The following is a 19,832-nucleotide window of genomic DNA, read 5'->3' on the forward strand; positions in this document are numbered from 1 at the left end:
CCACGCAGCCTGGTCCCTGGTGACTTTTAAAGTATGTTTTCTCTGAAATGCCGGAGAGTTCATACAGCCAGTGCCCAGTACATGCTGTCTGTGAATCAGTAATAATCTGATTTTAAAATAGCGCCAACATTTTCCACAGCACTTTACAATTAAATCAAGTAGACTGTATCAGCTGTCAGGTTCCCTTTAAGGCCATGTGCGCACGATGAGTATTTGGTGAGTTAATTACCTCAGTATTTATAAGCCAAAACCAGGAGTGGAACAATCAGAGGAAAGTATGATAGAAACACGTCCCCACTTCTGTAATTATCGCCCACTCCTGGTTTTGCCTTACAAATACTGAGGTAAAATGCTAACCAAATACTAAATGTGTGCACATGGCCTAAAATTTCTAAAACCATGTATAAAAGCTATGGAATTTATTCTATACTATTCAAAAAAAGCGAGTCCCGCAGAAGTTGTTTTTTTCTGCACAGATTTTGTTAAACAAGCACATTCTGCCCATTTTCCTGGTCTTGAATTTAAGTTATTAAGAGATTTTTAGCGCAGTGAGAAAATCCAAATGCTCCGAATTTCGTGTACTGCACATGTTTCACATCCATAGTACAGTAAACATATTCTGTCTGTTGCACATAGTAATCACCTTGTTTAATTGGTTGATATGTACAATAAATTAACTAACATAGCTGCCAACAGCAGTAATAAAGAAGGCATCTGGGAGAACAGTATAATCATTGTTCACTGTGCAAATCTTCTTGGTCCTATTTCATAAAATCTGTGGACATTTCAGCCAATATGCCAAAGGCTTTAAAGTACATCATAAGCTGTGAATATAAAACTCTTACTGAACACTAGCCAAAAGAAAGAATTTGCTACCCGGTGGAGTATAACATGCCATATGCTGCATCTAGACATCAATACATAATAAATTACTAGTGGAGAAAAATAAAGAGGTGACCCACTTTTGGACAATAAGCCCTACTAGCAAATTGTTCACTTCATGCTGCCATTCCAGGAAGTCACTTGAGGTATTAGTGCACTTAACTGCTAGCCATTTGTACATATTTCAACAGTAACAGAATGAAGAGGACCCATCTTGGAAAGGGCGAGGAATTTGTACACTGGAATAATGTGATATTGTATGCCATAGCAACATATAAGATATTCTCTGTGATTTTGTATAGTCAACCTAAAGAAGGCATACATGGTTCATTGCAAAACATTTTGCTAGCATTATTTTTACCAAATAGATACAAAAATGTATGTGAGCTTGAATGGGTTAAACTTATATTTATCTGGGACCTCATTTACACAGGTCAGCTTTATAGTATTCAGTTGTACAGTGGCATGTAAAAGTTTAGGCCCTCCGAATCAAAATTACAGTTATTGTGAACAGTTTGAAGATAAAATAATCTGTGAAAGACCTAAAGTTGAGGATTACACATTTCCACTGTATATTAAGCAAATATATATATATAGTTTCATTAGTTTCAATAGTTTTTTACATTTTAAAAATGAAAAAGGGAAAATGGGCCGATGCAAACCTTTGGGCACTCTGCATGGTTTGTTGCTAGTAGCTCCGGCTTTTAAAAATATCACAGCTTGTAAACACTTTCTTTAGTCCGCCAAGAGCCTTTCGAGCCTTTGAGGGATTTTCATAAATTATTCCTTGGAAAATTCTTCCAGTTCTGTGAGATTCCTGGGTCATCTTGCATGCACTTCTATTTTGAGATCTAGCCACAGATTTTCAATGATGTTCAGATCAGAGGACTGTGAGGGCTATTGAAAAAACCTTCAGCTTGCACCTTTTAGGTAGTCTATGTTAGAGGTCGAGTTCCCGCCTCTGCACAGGGGGAATCTCGGGCCAACTCCGCTGCGGTCTCCCATTCTTCTCCTGCCGCAGTGGAGCCTGCTCAGTGGAGACATCGGTCCCAGCGTCTCGCTCAGTCTGACTCTGTGCAAAGGGTTACTGCTGCTTTTCCAGCTTCTGCCATTGAAGCCAGTGCTGGGCAGTGGCGAGCAGACGCTTTTGGGACTGAGTCCTGCTTTTTCCCTTCTGAGCATGCCCAGGGTAAAATCTCTCATTGGAGATCGAGGGTCACATGCTTACATACTGCAGCAAAACCCATTGGTCCAGGAACGTCCTGAAGTTCCTCAGGCTCTGTGGCAGCCTCTCATTGGTCCTTCTAGGAAAGTCCTGTACTTGCTGCAGCTATAAAAGGTTTGCATGGCCGCTCGGCCATGCGCTAGTATCAAATCTAAGTTATGTACTTTGCGCCAGTGTGGTTACGTTTGTATGTGTTCAGGGACCCGGCTGAAATAAGCCCCTAGAATACTGGCACCTCTGTTGAGGAGATTGTGTGTATGGATTCAGGGCCCCGGCTGAAATAAGCCCCTAGAATACCGGCTCCTCCGGTGATGAAATTGTATGCTTGCGTAACCACCAACTGCTATCTGCTAATTGGTCAAAGTTATCTGATCACACAAATCTCCAAGTGAGCCCAAACTTATGCATCGGCCCTTTTTCATATTTGTAAGTCTATTTTTTTAAAATGACTATATATATATATATTTGTTTGCCTAAAAAGCAAAGGAAACGTGTCATCTTTAAATTTAGACATTTTAGAGTTCATTTCATTTTCAATTTGCTTAACCGTTCACAATAACATTAATTTTAACTAGGGGTGCCCAAACTTTTACATGCAACTTTATAATGTGTTAGCGCAAATCTTCTTAAATTAAACCTCAAGGGACCATTAGGGATATGTTGTTTAGTGTAATATTATGCTCTGAACAGAGTGTATTTACTTATTTAGGTAGAGTATATGTGAGTGAGATGATCATCGCTAATTTCTGCAAAAAGCATAAATAGTGTTCAAGTAGTAAGATATACAAGCAGGCATCAGTTCGTTTATGTACCATGTATTTCATGTACAACTCAAATTGCAAAATTTGGGATGTTGTATAGAATGAATCCAACAAGAATGCAATTATTTGGAAATCTCCTTTAGCCATATGTTGTGCACAATAGAACATAGAACACCGATCAGAAGGTGAACTCTAGATATGTTTCCATTTCGTTTGAAAAAAAATAATTCTTTAAATTAGTTATGGCAGCAACAGATTTGAAAAATGTTGGGACGGAGCCATGTCTACAATTGTGTAACGCACCTTCTATTTTTACAATTATCTGTAAAGATTTGGAAAGTAAGGAGACTAATTCCTGGAGCTTTGGGGAGGAATAATGTCCCATTCTTGTCTGATGTATGGTTCTAGCTGCTCAACAGTCACGATTCCTTTTTTCCAGATTTTTTATAATGCGCCAAATTTTTTTTATTGGTGAAAGATCTGGATTCACTGCAGGCAGCCAGTTGATCACCCGAACTATTCTTCTGCTGAGCCATGCTGTTGTGAATGATTCAGTATGTGGTTTAGCATTGTCTTGCTGAAATATTCAAGGCCTTCCCTGAAATACACGCCGTCCTCATGGGGATAAATTTTGATCTCAATTAATAGTGGCTTTCAAAATGTGTAAGCTGCTCCTGCCATAGGCAGTAATGCAGCCCAATACAATCAAAGATGAAGGCATTTGATCCATGTGCTGATAACAAGCTGGATAGCCTCTCTCCTCCTAGGTCCACAGGACACAACTTCAGTGGTTGCCTTAAAGAATTCAAAATTTGCATTCCTGACAGAAGAGATTTCCATTTTGCCTCAGTCCATTTTAAATGAGCTTTGGCCCTGAGAAGATGACAGCATTTTTGCATTGCGTTAACATATGGTTTCTTCGTTGAATGATAGAGATTTAACTTGTATTTGTGAATTGCATGGCGAACTGTATTTAGTCAATAATTTCTAGACGTATTCCTGAGCCCATGCAGTAATTTGCATGACCAAATTATGCTTTATTGTGATTAGATCTACTTTACCACATAGATTGCATTACTTAAAATGCGAAAAGAATGACCTTTTGGAGAGTATTTGAAATGGCATGAGAATATATCATGTATCTTAATATGTACTGTAAATAATCAAGTCAATGTAGTTCAGTATATATGTTATAAGATAAATTATCTAGCACAGAGATGCCCAACCTTTTCTGGATCGAGTATCATGTTGTCATGTTGAATCAAAATCAATTAACTTTAAGGCTATGTGCACATGTGGCGGATTTTCATGCGTTTCCGCAGCATTTTTGGACAGGCAGAATTGCATAAAAACCGCAGTGTAGTACCCAACCAATATTAGTCAATGGGAAATTGAAAATTGGTGTGTACATTTTTGGAAAAATATTCACGGATTTGCAGCATTTTATTTTCCGCAGCATGTCAATTCTTTTTGCGGATCTGCAGCGTTTCTGCACCCATTGACTTACATTGAGCCAGACAGATCCACAGCAAAGCTGCAGGTTAAATAAGATCTGCGGTTTTGCTGCAGAGTTGCATGCGAGAAATGCTGCAGATCGAGAGGAGGAATAGTGTGTGGGTGGAGTGTGGGTGGAGACTATGTGTGTGGGCGGAGACTGTGTTTGCAGAGAAGATGTTCATGTCTGTGTGCAGGTGTCTGTGTGTATCTGTGTGTGTCTTCAGGGGTATGCAGGTGTATACGGGGTTGTGTGTGTGGGTCTGTATGTGGGCAGGCATTGTCCGATGGGACTACTAGTGCCATCCGGCCATGCCTGCTACAGTGACAGCTAGTCGATGATGGGACAGTAGTCCCATCATCTGGCTACTGTGTTCAAGTGAAAAAAAAAACATATACATACATATACAGTACATACTCACCAATTACCTAGTCCCAAAACCCTCGATCACCTGTAAAAAACTAAAATAACAAACCAACAGTATGCTCTCTGTTCCGATGTAATCTATTTAATAATGAGTGTCCCACGACGATCTCCCGTGGAGAGCTGTCACATCAGCAGATGGGACCACTCTCCAGGGGCTCCGGTGATACAGTGACGGAAGGTATCACTCCGCCGTCACAGGTCAATTAAGTTCAAGCTGTCACTTGAGGCACCACTGCGTGGGAAAATTCTCACCCAGCAGTGCCTTGAAGTGAGAGCATGAACTCACTGAACCCTCAGTGATAACACTGCAGGAGCGATTGTCTCCTGTCAGTGTGTCACTGGAGGCCCTGTAGAGCGGTCACATCTCCTGATATGACTGCTCTATAGTGGAGATCGTCATGGGACAGTTGTTATTAAATGGACTACATCAGAACAGGGAGCATACTGTTGGTTTATTATTTTATTTTTTTACAGGTGATCGAGGGCATCACATGGATTAGCAGAATAATAAAGATGGCAAACTGTGTTTAGTGTTTTATTTCATTAAAATACTTTATTCTGGCTGTGTCTTTATTTAACCCCTTAACAACTATAGGATTAGTAATGGATAGATATCGTATCGATGCCTCTCCATTACTAAGCCGGCTTAATGTCACCTTACAATATAAAGGTAACATCAACTCCACAAATATTACCCCATGTGCTACCGCTACAGGGCAGTGGGAAGAGAGAGGCTAAGTGCCAGAATGTGCCATTTCTGGGGTGGCCATGAGCTGGTGTTTGTAGCTGGGGGGCAATAACCATGGCCCCTTCCTAGGCTATGAATATCAGCCTGCAGCTGTCTGGTTAGCCTTTTCTGGCTATTAATTTTAGGGGAACCCCACATCGTTTTTTGAGGGGCTCCCCCTATATTAATAGCCAGTTAAGGCTAAATATACAGCTGCGGGATGATATTCATAGCCTGGGAAGATCCATGGGTATTAACCCCATACTAGGCTAAAAACATCAGCCCTTAGTCACTGGCTTTCCATCTCTGGCACAGAAAATTGTGCGGGAGCCCATGCTATTTTTTTTCAATTAAACAGATATTGCATTTAAGGCCGGGGTCACACTTGCGAGAAACTCGCACGAGTCTTGCACTTCAATATCCATCACTGCCACCAGCTCTCAGGACCGGAGTGTGTAGCTGCATGCATTTCTATGTAGCTGAACTCTACGGTTCGAGTGCCGGGTACTGAGGTGCAAGACTCGTGCGAGTTTCTCGCAAGTGTGACCCCGGCCTAATGCAGATTTTGTGTGTGTGTATGTGTCTTTATTTAACTCTCTTTCTACCATTTTATTATGTTTGTTACTAAACATTGGGCTTGGTGTTATCTATCTATCTATCTATAGATCTATTATCTATCTATCGATCTATCTATCTATCTATCTATCATCTATTTATCTATTATCTATCTATCTATCTGTGTGTAAAATTATTCTTCAATGGAGTATGTAACTGAAGAGGTTGGACAAGAAATGACATCACAATTCTTTTTTTTGTTGTTAAATAATAGATCTTTATTTAGCCTACAAAAACGCATACAAATCCGCATGACAAAAACACATGAAAATCCGCATCAAATCCACGCAGATTTTTACCTACGTTTTTGGCCAAGTGATGCAGAATCTGCGCAGAAAATTCCACAGGCAAATCTGCAATGTGTACACATACCCTAATAGTTGTAATAATACTTTGTAAGGATGGACCATGATAAACATCTAAAAAGCATGACAACTTTTGTCAAAGCCTTTCCCAGAAAGACATCTCCTTTTCATCAAATTTCGACTTTTTGATCTCTCATCATTTCTGTTTTTGCTAGAATTACCAGTTAGGTTCAGCTGTGCAATCAATATTTATTTCCCTGATGCATTTATAGTAAGTCATTTACAAGTCATCGTTTTAAAAAATTACTATTGTTTTGAGTCCAGAACTCCAATGCATAGCTATGCATCTTCAGGGTAACAAACTAGAAATAAACACTACATAGTCTGATTTTACAGACATACCCCGTTTCATCTGGTTCCTAACTTATTGCTATCATAACAAATAGGGTATATTCAAAGGTCTGTTACTGTGAAGATGTATAGACATCAAAAGGAACAATAGTTTTACAGAAGATTTTAAATGTTGCTTAATTATTTTAAGTGAATAAATAAATATTGATTGCAATGGTGGATGTAGCCTATAAACGCATAATAAACTGGTTCTATAAAAATTGCAAAGAAACTAGATGTTTCTATCCATAATAATAGATATTTAAATTGCATTGTAGTATTAGTAAATCAGACAAGTAAAAATCCGTGCGTACTAAACTAAAACTCTATTCTAGTCTTATGTCAATGCAGGATAACGATTTGACTTATTCTGTGTATTGGCTCTTAAACCAAATGCTGTTGTGGCCAATTACGGAAAGAGTGTATATAGAAGAAAAGAGCTCTATAGCACTTATCCTCTTTTCCAAAGCTAGCTCCCCGATACATACATTTATGGTGACCTACTCAAGTCCCTGTCTAGAAATGCTTTGTATGTGGCTTATGTGTATGCTGAGATAGCTGCAAATTGTACTTTATTTATGGGCAATGCACATGAGGGTCTCATTACGATTTATGCATTTGCCAGTTATTAGATATTTTATATGTAGTCATATTTATTTTTACAATGTTTTATTTACCTTATACAAAGTATATTAAAAATGTAAACTAATCTTATTGAAACAGATATTTTACCAATCTTTACATTTATAGTTTTCCAAAATCAACTGTCAGCTTAATTTACTTCATTACTAATGTCACAAAGCTGGTATTATACAGGCTAACGGTATACAGTTTTTATTAAAGGGCTTGTCCAGGACCTCAGGATGGATAATCAATGTTGGAGATATGGCACCCCCATCAACTGTTCCCGATGTCAATGACGGTCAGAACTGCTCAGATATGGAGCTGCAAAGCACATCAATGTTGACTGTATAGTGGCCACAGCCAGGTACTGCACATTTGCCCCTATTCAAATCAATAGAGGGTGGATGTACAGTAACCATCCGCCTCTACTATTTCGTTGACGGAGCTGTACTGTGCAGCTCCGTAAGAAAGCTGTTCCAAAAACGACCAACACTGGGAGCAGCTGATCAGTGGGAGTGCCAGGTGTCGCAACCCCACCGATCTTAAGGATGGATCATTAATGTGAAAATTTTGGACAACCCCTATAAATAAGCAAGAATGGGATGGGTATTTTGTTTTTCAGTGAATGGACATAACTAGAAGAGTTGAAATGATGTGTTTTTTTCTACAGCCACAGAACAAAGTCTTCAGGGTGGCCTCCACCTACTGGGACCTGGAACTTGCCTCAGGGTTCACCTTATGGATGGGAGATGGCGACCAACAGAGACGGGAGAGACTTCTTCATCAGGTAAAAAACTTTGTTCTCGTATCTGTACTTCTGTATAGGTATTAAGTAGCTCTTTCCATCACTATTTTTCTTGATGAAGATAACAAGTATTCTATATAATAATATGGTGCTTGAAAAGCTCTAATCATTAATGAGGTTTTCTGACACAGAAAAGAAAAAAAGTGCAGATGGTTATAAAATAAAAAGGGAGACAAACACATCTAATAGTGGATCTAGAACAGCTGTGCCAGATGTCTAATCCGCCCCCTGAAAGCAATGCCAGCTCCGTCCAGAAGTTACAGGACTGCTGCAGCATATATATGATTAGAAGAGCATGCCATCGGATGTTTCTCTTATTAATACTTTTCTAGTCACCTAAATAATCTTTCAATGAATTCCAAAGCATTGTTTCCAGAGGTGGCACAGTCCTCCGAAGTGAACGGCGTGGTGTCCACAGGGTTGTAGGTAGGCGAGTTGGCCTCCATTTTGCATTTTAAGTGAATCCATGCCTCAACATTTTCTTTGTTTAACAACCCATTCAAAATAAAGAAAAATGAAAAAAGAGTTCACACACTCTTAGTATATAATTAATATACAGGTGTACAAGTCTCGGTGGACAATATCCAAACATATACATACATTGTACATCAGCATACTGCATCTAATGAATAAATCAATTCCATATTGCTATACACATAAACAGTTAACATGTTTTGACCAAGAAATGAAAAAGCCATCCAACCATTTCTTCAAATTTCATTCCTTGATCAAAAAATGTTAACTAAGTATTTTGTGTTTTTTACATGTATAGTAATAGTGTTGTTCATGTATTCATTAATTGTAGTGTGCTGACACACCGTGTGTGTATATAGTAGTATATTGGTCGCAGCATATTTAATAATAAAGATATTTTTTGTAGTAAGCTTTGGGGGGAGAGGTATGGGATCAGCATCCTTATCTATCTATCTTTCCCAGAAACTTTTTAATTAAGATCTAAACCTGGATCCCATCTCGTCCCCACTGCACACAAGATCCGCACATTAAAAGCTGAGTCATTAGAGGCAGGGACCATCCAAAATTAAGGTTCACCTTGATGTGATTGGATGGCTTTTTAATTTCTTGATCAAAAAATGTTAACCAAGCAACTAATGTTATTTGCAAATATAGCAATATCAAAGTTCATGTATTCATTAATCGCAGTATGCTGACACAGTGTATGTATAAACCCCTTTAATTACATTTTAACGTACAGTTTATGTATCATTTGGGCACAATTATAGGAATCAAAAGATGAATTATGTACGGCTGAAAGCAGCATGGTATACACAAATAATGTCTTACATATAACTATGTTAATCTAAGCCTATATATTTGCATGTAAATGAGATATTGGTGTAGATGTTATATAACATGTATTACTGGAACATCACTTCTTGGACAGGATTTCAATATTTTACCTCTGTGTTGCTTATTATCTGTATGTAGTTATCAGTGTTGATGTTTGCTGGTCTTATAATGTGAATTATAGGGAAAAGGAACAATCTGTTACAGAAGAGCAGGCCTCTGAGTATAAAGCATTATTGTCACTGGGTGCACTCTATATTGGATTTACTCCTAGCTAGAGCCTATAGAAAGATTCAATGTTATATGAGGATAAAACCTTTGCCTTGATAGACAGCTTGAAGAAGCAAGCACAACGAGTTCATGTCCCAGCAATGCACCACCGGTGTGCCATAACTTTTATGGAGATATATAGCCCTCATAGTTTTAAAACACAGTAGTCTGAGTTGTAAGGTTATGTGGGGATATTTACTACATACTGGAAGTGCAGCTTTACATGGGCCTGTTAGTTGAGGAAGAACACCACCACCTTTCCAAATATTCTACCCATAGAATGTAAGTCCGCAAGGACAGGGTCCTCTCCCCTCTGTACCAGTCTGTCACTGTAAACCTGTTTACGGTAAACGATATCTATAACCCTGTATGTAACCCCTTCTCATGTACAGCACCATGGAATTAATGGTGCTATTTAAGTAAATAATAATAATAATAATATCTGTGCTAAGTAATTTCATAAGTGTCTGTTTTTCTACCACAGTGGGGTATATTTATTAGGCATACGTGCACACGTATAATGGTCCACTGCGGATTTTTCCACAGCGGATTTGATAAATCTGCAGGGCAAAAACGCTGCGTTTTTGCTGCAGATTTATCGTGGATTTACAGCATTTTTTCTGCGGATTTCACTGCGGTTTTACAACTGCAGTTTTCTATTGAAGCAGCTGTAAATCCGCTGCGGAATCCGCAGAAAGAAGTGACATGCTGCGAAATGTTAACCCCGTGTTTTTTTCCGCAGCATGTGCACAGTGTTTTTTGTTTCCCATAGGTTTACATTGTAATGTAAACTCATGGGAAACTGCTGCGAACCCGCATCTGCGGAAACGCTGCGGATCTGCAGCATTTTCCGCATCATGTGCACATACCCGCAAGGCTATGTGCTCATTGCGTCTTCTAGATGTCTGCACAACTGCTGAGTTTTCCCATGCAAAGGCACTTCAGGAAAACACCGGTAGTTGTTTTCCTGCAGCGGCTTTGTTGCCATTCTTGCAGCGTCTTTTGCTATGAACTGTCATATGTGGCATAAGCCACCCAAAGAATGGATGTTTCATTTTTTCTAAGCACTTCAGGGTTTAGAAACATGGATGGAATATGTGCACAGCAATGCCGTATTGACATTGATGTGCTTTATAGTCATTTTAGGAAGCACTTTAGCTGAATTTCTTCAGCAGATTATGGGCAGAATCTGCCTGAAAAAAATAGTGTGTCATCTTAGTCTAACACTACACTGCTTTATTCTTACACCTATAGTGTTAGATCAGACATTCTTAACATGCGCCATCATGGTGGCTAATGTTATTTTTCAAATCTGGCATATCTTTAGACTGTCGGGTTTAAGTTTACAATGCCAATGGTCTAACTGTTCCAGAAATTTGAGCCCAAATTTTTGCACTTTTTTTGATAAATGAAGTTTTAGTAAGACTTTGCCATTTTGGGCTAAACCACTTTATTTTCCTGCAAAGTAATTTCACCTTGCTGAAGAAGGCACAAAAAGTGTCTACAATAAATAATAATTATTATGCAAGACATAAAATATAGTTTTATGGTACAAATTGTACCAGATTTCTGGAGCTTTGGCTTTTTATATCTCCCCAGGATATTATGGCATATTGCTAGTATTTTCCTTTTAAGAGTTTATTCATCTTATACATTGTATTGAAACAGATGTGAATGTTATAAAAAATCAATATCCTGCTGGTTTTCCCAGTGTTTTACACGTGGCATGCACATAACTAGTGCATGACTTCCACGGTAAAGTTATGATGGCTGTACTATGTGACATCTTTAGCCACTAATTGACTGCAGTGGTCACTAGCCAAGCACATGGAAATAAGAAGAATGGGAGAAGCATTGGGTTGTAGAGCAGAAAGTACTTATAAACATCAACTCTAGTTATGTAGGATCCAGCATGTCCAGACATTACAGTGACAATGACAACCCATTAATCTCAATGGGACCACTTGGGATTCTTTGATATGACTTAAAATGGAGAGCAGCGCTACATGAGCAAATCTTTTTCTGGCAGACTAAAGTTATCCTTGTATTACATAGACAGCCATTACTCTGGGTGATTGCCATCTAATACTAAATTTCTCATTCAACAACTGCCAAAACCAGCTGATTACAGAAGCATTGGGAGAAGGAACCATGTGGATCTGCAGATGACATTCCAAGTAGGAGTGTCTCTGATTTGATCACTTGGGTGTCAAAGCAAAGAGAAAGACAGAATAGCTGTAACATGGATCTTTGGTGGGCTCTGGATAGAGATGAGTAGGTCTGACAAAATTTTAATTTGCCAATTCGTGTAGATTTTGCAGGAAAATTTATTTTCCATTGAAGTTATTCTCTGTAAAATGAATGCTCCATGTTAGGCTCTCAGGTCTAACTCAACCACAGAACATAATAAACTTGATCCAGTGAACAATATTTATGCATCACTGGTAACTCTGTGCTAACTTGGTATGATATCCCACTTGCTCCACAGTTTTTTTATTACTGTATTTCTGGCTTGTTAAAGGACAACTATGGCCAAAACGTTGTCCTGTCTACCTCACTTTTCTATTGTTGCTATGTGATTTTTAAGGCTGGAATAAAAGCAATGTTATTTCATATACTAACCATTTCTGGTGCCTCAGATCTCTTGGAAATTTTACAGAACATCATGAAGCTAACATGTAAAAAAAAAAAAGAAAACAAAAATAATACCTCACCTCTCACCAGTGCTGGCAATCCTGCTGCCTCCAGTACCTGCTATCCTTAGGGCCTCTTCTTTCTACAGACACATGCAGCTGTCTTCACTCTAGAACAAGACTTCCAGTTGTGACCTCCAAGGTCTTTTTTCATCTTGGAGGCCTATTTAAAAGTGAAGCCGCAAGTGTGCGGCTATGGAAAACGCCCGGTGGACCGGATGGCATCACAAAATAGACGCAGCCTAGTTTGTGAGGACAGTGGTATTGCACTTTTTATTGTTGTATTGTTGTTGTTTTTTATGCTGTCCCTCTAGAATTCAGCAAAATGGCAGACGCAGGAAATCCATTTTTTTGAAAATACACATTTTTGTAAAATTCAAGTAAGCTCAATTCCACTTGAATAAGAGTTTGACAGTGTATGCAGATTTGCAAAGGATCTCCTTTGCTGTAGTATGAATTATCTATATGAAACTTGTGTTCCTCTGTCTGTAATCATTTTAGTCAGGATATCTTCTTTGCCTCAACTCTGCTGTTGTGCAACTAATCTTGTTTCAGTCGCTGTCCTGTTAGAAGCATCCTTAAATAATAAAAAAGTAATTCTTATTCACTTCTAAATAGTCTACTTTGCTATAGTGATCCTTATTTTCTGCAAGAGGTTGCTCGGAATTTATAATGTTGAAAATCTATGGAAAGTAGACAAGCATCACAGCCTGAAACATCTCCCTGATTACATCTGTAATGATTGCTGCATCCAGCTATCAACCCTAATGAATAACATAGTGTTTAGGCCACATTGGATATGTTAGTCTTCAAGCAGCAATTTCTCAACTCTAGAAAAGTTTTTATATAATTTCCCAAAGCAGTTTTCCCAGATACTATAACAATTTGTATCCCCCTGACTTTTCTGTAATGTCTTCTATTTCCACAACCCACATGTGCTGTCAACCCCTTGAGGCAGAATTAGAAACTGGTCAGGTGACCTGAATTAAAATGGTTTCTTAAAGGCAAATTCCATGAAATAAATCTTCATTCTTTAATAGCTTTACTTTTTGATAGCCAACAGGCTGCTTGTGTTTTGGAAACAGAAGATACAACTTGGAGCTAACTCCTTGTTGAACTTGATGAACTTGTACTTTTCTAAGCCATAGTATATTACTATGCTGGGCATATTAACTTAAGAGGGTGTTCAGTGAATTAAAAATTGTTTATAAAAACATTTATTGGCCTGTATTAAATGTTGAATTACTGTAGCTAAGGACCAAAAGATCTCTATTCAGTCTCAACACAGGAGCAAGAGTTGTTTCAAGAAGTCACAGAAACATATGTCCCAAATGCCATAAGTTTCCATTCTTCCTAGCTGTCACTCTTCAAGATGAGCAGTCAGTACACCCCACATTAATGTTATTTTGCTGTTAGCAGGGTCATGACAAGGAAGGGAGGAAGTGTCATGGGAAGGAAGAAAAAAACTAATTTCGCTAAAAGGGCAGAAACTGATTTAAAAAATATATAATTTTTCCAAGAAGTAAATTGCCAATTTTAATTTTAATTTTTTTGCTGTCAGTTCAAACACAATTTTAATTTCCCCAAAAATACCTTTAATCTGCCCACCTTAGTTATATAGTTATTATGATTGAAAAAAAATACATATATCCTTCAGATTCAACCAGTAGAGAGTTTCCATTTGTGACTATTATTGTGATGTCTTGATTTTCATGTTATTCAAGGTGTAACATGGGCAGCACGGTGGCGCAGTGGTTAGCACTGCAGCCTTGCAGCGCTGGGGTCCTGGGTTCTAATCCCACCCAGGACAACATCTGCAAAGAGTTTGTATGTTCTCTCCGTGTTTGCGTGGGTTTCCTCCGGGAACTCCGGTTTCCTCCCACATTCCAAAGACATACTGATAGGGAATCTAGATTGTGAGCCCCATTGGGGACAGTGATGATAATGTGTGCAAACTGTAAAGTGCTGCAGAATATTATTAGGTGTAGGTGCTACCTGCCAGTGCCATTCACAATACAATATGTGGACTAGTGGAGTACATAATTATCTTACGACAGAATAAAAAGGGATTTAATGTTCTTTTAATGCTGGGGTTTAAGTAGAAGGTTTGTGGAGGAGAGTAGACATCACAACTGTGACAGCTTCTTGTGTGACATTGTGTAACCTTGAAGTCTGCACCTTCTCTAGACTCGCTGTCTCTGGCCTCGTCGTGAACGTTGACACTTAATATCCCTTTACATCCATGAGGACCATTAGTAGGTATTAGAAATAATCCATGCATGCAAACAGGCATTAGGAAATTATGTTAGAAAGTAGCCATGTTGTCATTTCACTTCACTATAGTGAGCGGAATTCCATTTCTTCTATAATACCATACGTGTGTCTGTACACTTACAGTATATGAGTGCACTACTAAGCCTTTATCTGTGAAAGCTCTTTGTAAGGGATATAACTTCCTTATGCCAGTATCAATCATACAGTAACCATTAAGATTTAATTCATTATGGCCGAAATACACCCCTTATATGTCTTCTATAAGGCATGTATTATCAGCAGTAGAAATTCTAGACGGTATTTCTTTTAAATATATCAGAAAGGGCAGTAGTCTGTTTGCTTTTCTTTTACTTCATTACTGCACGGCCAAAAAGTCTTCACACCATGACCCTGCACAGATGGAAAATAACATAATCATCAATGAATCAAGAATCCAAAGTCTTGACACTGAGGCGTTTACTATTATGGTAGTAAATAGCAATAATGGTAATAATGGATGCAACTATCCAATGCCAATATGTCCTTGAACCTCATTGGAGATTTTATATATATATATATATATATATATATATATATATATATATATATATATATATATATATACGTATATATATATATATATATATATATATAGTAATGATAATTTGCTATTTACAGAGCTGCTTGTGAATGATAGGTTTCATTTTAAGCTAAAACTATTCATGGCATTACTATACGTGTACTTAGAGGAGCAGGCCATGCAGTTGCTATGGGGTCTTAAAGGATATTTAGGGTCTTTAAACTACAAAGCAGTGGTTCCAGCACATTGGTGGAGTCAGTGTGAAATTAGTTACACTAACTTTAATATAACAATGCTTTAAAAAAAGATATGGACCTCACATCTAAAAACTATATGTTAATCTAATGCTGCGAGGCAAAAAGTTACAAAAATGAACATGAGGTCTGGGAGCTTGTCAAAAGTGAGTTTTCTAGTTCCTTTACCTTGGTGTTAGTGCTGTGTGTTGGCCATTGTTGCTGTGATTTTGTGCCTATGGAGCAGTGTGGCCTGGAGTCATGGAGACTTGCAGCATGGGTGTTGTGAGGTACCAGGTAATCTGCCCTGCTGGTGCACTGTCACCACGGTGGTGATTGACACATGGCACTGCATCATTAACGCTAAATAAGTTAAGGTACCGTCACACATAACGATATCATTAACGATATCGTTGCTTTTTGTGACGTAGCAACGATATCGTTAACGAAATCGTTGTACGTGACAGCAACCAACTATCAGGCCCCTGCTGGGAGATCGTTGGTCACTGGGGAATGATCAGGACTTTATTTCGTCGCTGGATCACCTGCTGACATCACTGAATCGGCGTGTGTGACGCCGATTCAGCGATGTCTTCACTGGTAACCAGGGTAAGCATTGGGTTACTAAGCGCAGGGCCGCGCTTAGTAACCCGATGTTTGCCCTGGTTACCATTGTAAAAGTAAAAAAAACCACTACATACTTACATTCCTGTCGCGTCCTTCAGCGTCAGCTCCCCTGCATCCCCCAGTGTCAGCGCCGGCCGGCCGTAAAGCAGAGCACAGCGGTGACGTCACCGCTCTGCTTTCTGGCCAGCGCTTGCACAGTGCAGGGAAGCTGACGCTGGGGGACGCAGCGACCACACAACGACTTACCAACGATCACGGCCAGGTCGTATCGCTGGTCGTGATCGTTGGTAAATCGTTAAGTGTAACGGTACCATTAGAGACCCACTTAGAGGATTACTGTGACATGGTAGTGGCCATCATACAGGCTGATCAAAATGTTAAAGTAAGAACCTCAGGTTCAGTTTTGTAAATTTTTGCCTGGTGGCATTAGATCAACGTATGGTTTTTGGATGTGTGGTTCATGTCTTTTTCTACAGCATTAATAACTTTAATATGGGAATCACTTCACTGTACTCCACTGCCTGTGACTCTCTGCTTTTCTGGGAGGTTGCACCAAGCAAGGTAACTCGCTAAAGGAGATTTAGGCTGCTTTGACTTGTCCAAGAACCTCTGCACACCGTAAGCAGCATGCTGTCAACAAGGGCAGCAAGGTGGCTCAATGGTTAGCACTGCGGCCTTGCAGCGCTGGAGTCCTGGGTTCAAACCCCACAAAGAGTTTGTATGTTCTCCCCGTGTTTGTGTGAGTTTCCTTTGGGTACACTGTTTCCTCCCACATTCCAAAGAGATGCTGATAGGTTAGATTGTGAGCCCCATTAGGGGCAGCGATGATAATGTGTGCAAACTGTAAAGCGCTGTGGAATATGTTAGCGCTATTTAAAAATAAAGATTATTATTTATTTATTAAGTAAAAGAGAAGTGAACTAGTGTGAAGTTTATATTGGTCTTTTTTCCGACAAGATATGCAAAGAAGAGGTAATCAGGTGAAGGGATGGGCTGGTACCTATGGACTTTATATGGTCCTGATAAAGGGGTTGCACTAACTGCAAGGCATCCCTTTGAGGAAGCCGTGTCTGGAACACGCGAAACACGTGTTGGGGTCCTGCCATCCAGCTCTTGGTCATCCATCCTTGGTATGCTCTGCCCCTCTCCTATACCTAATGGCCATTATATGATTACACTGATTGTCCACTATGCACCTATTATGGACTCAGACAAGGATGACCAGGGTGCATCAACTGATATTTCTGCACATTTTTTTGTTCTACTCCCCATGGGGGCTGATATTTATTCATGCCTTACCCCCCATGATGTATGACCTTGCTGTTTGTGTTCTTTTTGTATCTCGTCACTTTACTGTCATTTTAATACTTTAATAAAATTTGGAGTTGTTTTTTCCTTGTAGGGTTGGTCACAACTTGTGTCACCACCCTGGCATCTAGAATGCAACTGGGATTTCTGTATTTTCTAACTGCAAGGTAAATAGCCTAGACTCCAAATGGAAACATTGTAGCAAACTATGCTACTAAGGTTTGTCTAGTTTGGATATAATTTTATTCATGTCTATGCTGTGATCAAGGCTAGATTTGAATGTCTTTGGCTTCTGAATGTAAACAGTGATGTTCTCAACCACTTGCAACATAAATTCTGATTAACCCCTTTCTGCCATTAGATGTACTATTCCGTTCATGTGGGGTGGGCCCTACTTCCCAAGGACGGAATAGTATGTCCAGCGCGATCAGCCGTGCTCAGGGGGGGAGCGCGGCCGATCACGGCCGGGTGTCAGCTGACTATCGCAGCTGACATCCGACACTATGTGATAGGAGCAGTCACGGACCGCCCCCGGCACATTAACCCCCGGCACACTGCAATCAAACATGATCGCAGTGTTCCGGCGGTATAGGGAAGCATCGTGCAGGGAGGGGGCTCTCTGCGTGCTTCCCTGAGACCCTCGGAGCAATGCGATGTGATCGCGTTGCTGCGAGGGTCTCTTACCTCCTCCTCCCTGCAGGACCAGATCCAAAATGGCCGCAGGGCTGCATCTAGGTCCTGCAGGGAGGTGGCTTACCAGCGCCTACTCAGAGCAAGCGCTGGTAAGCATCCCTGCTATGCCTGTGTGATCGCTGATCTGACACAGTGCACAGCAAAGTGTCAGATCAGCGATCTGTCAATAAAATGTTATGCCTCCCCCTTTCGGGGGAAAGTAAAAAAGTAAAAAAAATAAAAATTACATGTGTGAAAAAAAAAATCCTAAATAAATAATAATATAAAAAATATTATTCCAATAAATACATTCCTTTATCTAAATAAAAAAAACAATAAAAGTACACATATTTAGTATCGCCGTGTCTGTAACGACCCGTCCTATAAAACTGTCCCACTAGTTAACCCCTTCATTGAACACCGTAAAAAAATTTTAAAAAACGAGGCAAACAACAACGCTTTATTATCATACCGCTGAACAAAAATTGGAATAACACGCGATCAAAAAGACAGATATAAATAACCATGGTACCGCTGAAAACATCATCTTGTCTCACAAAAAACGTGCCATGATAAAGCATCATCAGCGAAAAAATAAAAAAGTTATAGTCCTCAGAATAAAGCGATGCAAAAATAATTATTTTTTCTATAAAATAGCTTTTATCGTATAAAAGCGCCAAAATATAAAAAAATTATATATAAATGAAGTATCGCTGTAATTGTACTGACCCAAAGAATAAAACTGCTTTATCCATTTTACCAAACGCGGAATGGTATAAACGCCCCCCCAGAAGAAATTCATGAATAGCTGGTTTTTGGTCATTCTGCCTCACAAAAATCGGAATAAAAAGCGATAAAAAAAGTCACGTGCCCGAAAATTTTACCAATAAAAACGTCAACTCGTCCTGCAAAAAACAAGATCTCACATGACTCTGTGGACCAAAATATGGAAAAATTATAGCTCTCAAAATGTGGTAACACAAAAAATATTTTTTGCAATAAAAAGCTTCTTTTAGTGTCATAAAAATCCGATAAAAAAAACCCGCTATAAAAGTAAATCAAACCCCCTTTCATCAACCGCTTAGGGAAAAATTAAAAAATTGAAAAAATCTAATTATTTCCATTTTCCCACTAGAGATAGGGCTAGGGTTAGGGTTAGGGCTAGGGTTAGGGTTAGGGCTAGGGTTAGGGTTAGGGCTAGGGTTAGGGTTAGGGCTAGGGTTAGTGCTAGGGTTAGGGCTAGGGTTAGAGCTAGGGTTAAGGTTAGGGCTATAATTAGGGTTAGGGCTAGGGTTAGGGCTAGAGCTATGGTTAGGTTTGGGGCTAGGGTTAGGGCTACAGTTAGGGTTGGGGCTAAAGTTAGGGTTAGGGTTGGGGCTAAAGTTAGGGTTAGGGTTTGGATTACATTTACAGTTGGGAATAGGGTTGGGATTAGGGTTAGGGGTGTGTCAGGGTTAGGGGTGTCGTTAGGGTTACCATTGAGATTAGGGATAGGGGTGTGTTTGGATTAGGGTTTCAGTTATTATTGGGGGGTTTCCACTGTTTAGGCACATCAGGGGCTCTCCAAACGCGACATGGTGTCCAATCTCAATTCCAGCCAATTCTGCGTTGAAAACGTAAAACAGTGCTCTTTCCC

The 19,832-nt window shown here is 39.4% G+C and overlaps 1 protein-coding gene across 2 annotated transcripts in view; it reads left to right on the top strand.

Moving 5' to 3' along the window:
- The window catches only part of FRMPD4 (FERM and PDZ domain containing 4), a 735,397-nt gene that overhangs the window by 321,033 nt on the left and 394,532 nt on the right, over nucleotides 1-19,832 (top strand). For both annotated transcript variants that reach the window (XM_069757665.1, XM_069757666.1), the window contains exon 3: nucleotides 8,121-8,237. In XM_069757665.1, the coding sequence (XP_069613766.1) occupies nucleotides 8,121-8,237 (117 nt within the window). The remainder of the gene's footprint in view (nucleotides 1-8,120; nucleotides 8,238-19,832) is intronic.

Source organism: Ranitomeya imitator, chromosome 3 (assembly GCF_032444005.1).
Source record: "Ranitomeya imitator isolate aRanImi1 chromosome 3, aRanImi1.pri, whole genome shotgun sequence".
Taxonomy (NCBI): Eukaryota; Metazoa; Chordata; class Amphibia; order Anura; family Dendrobatidae; genus Ranitomeya; species Ranitomeya imitator.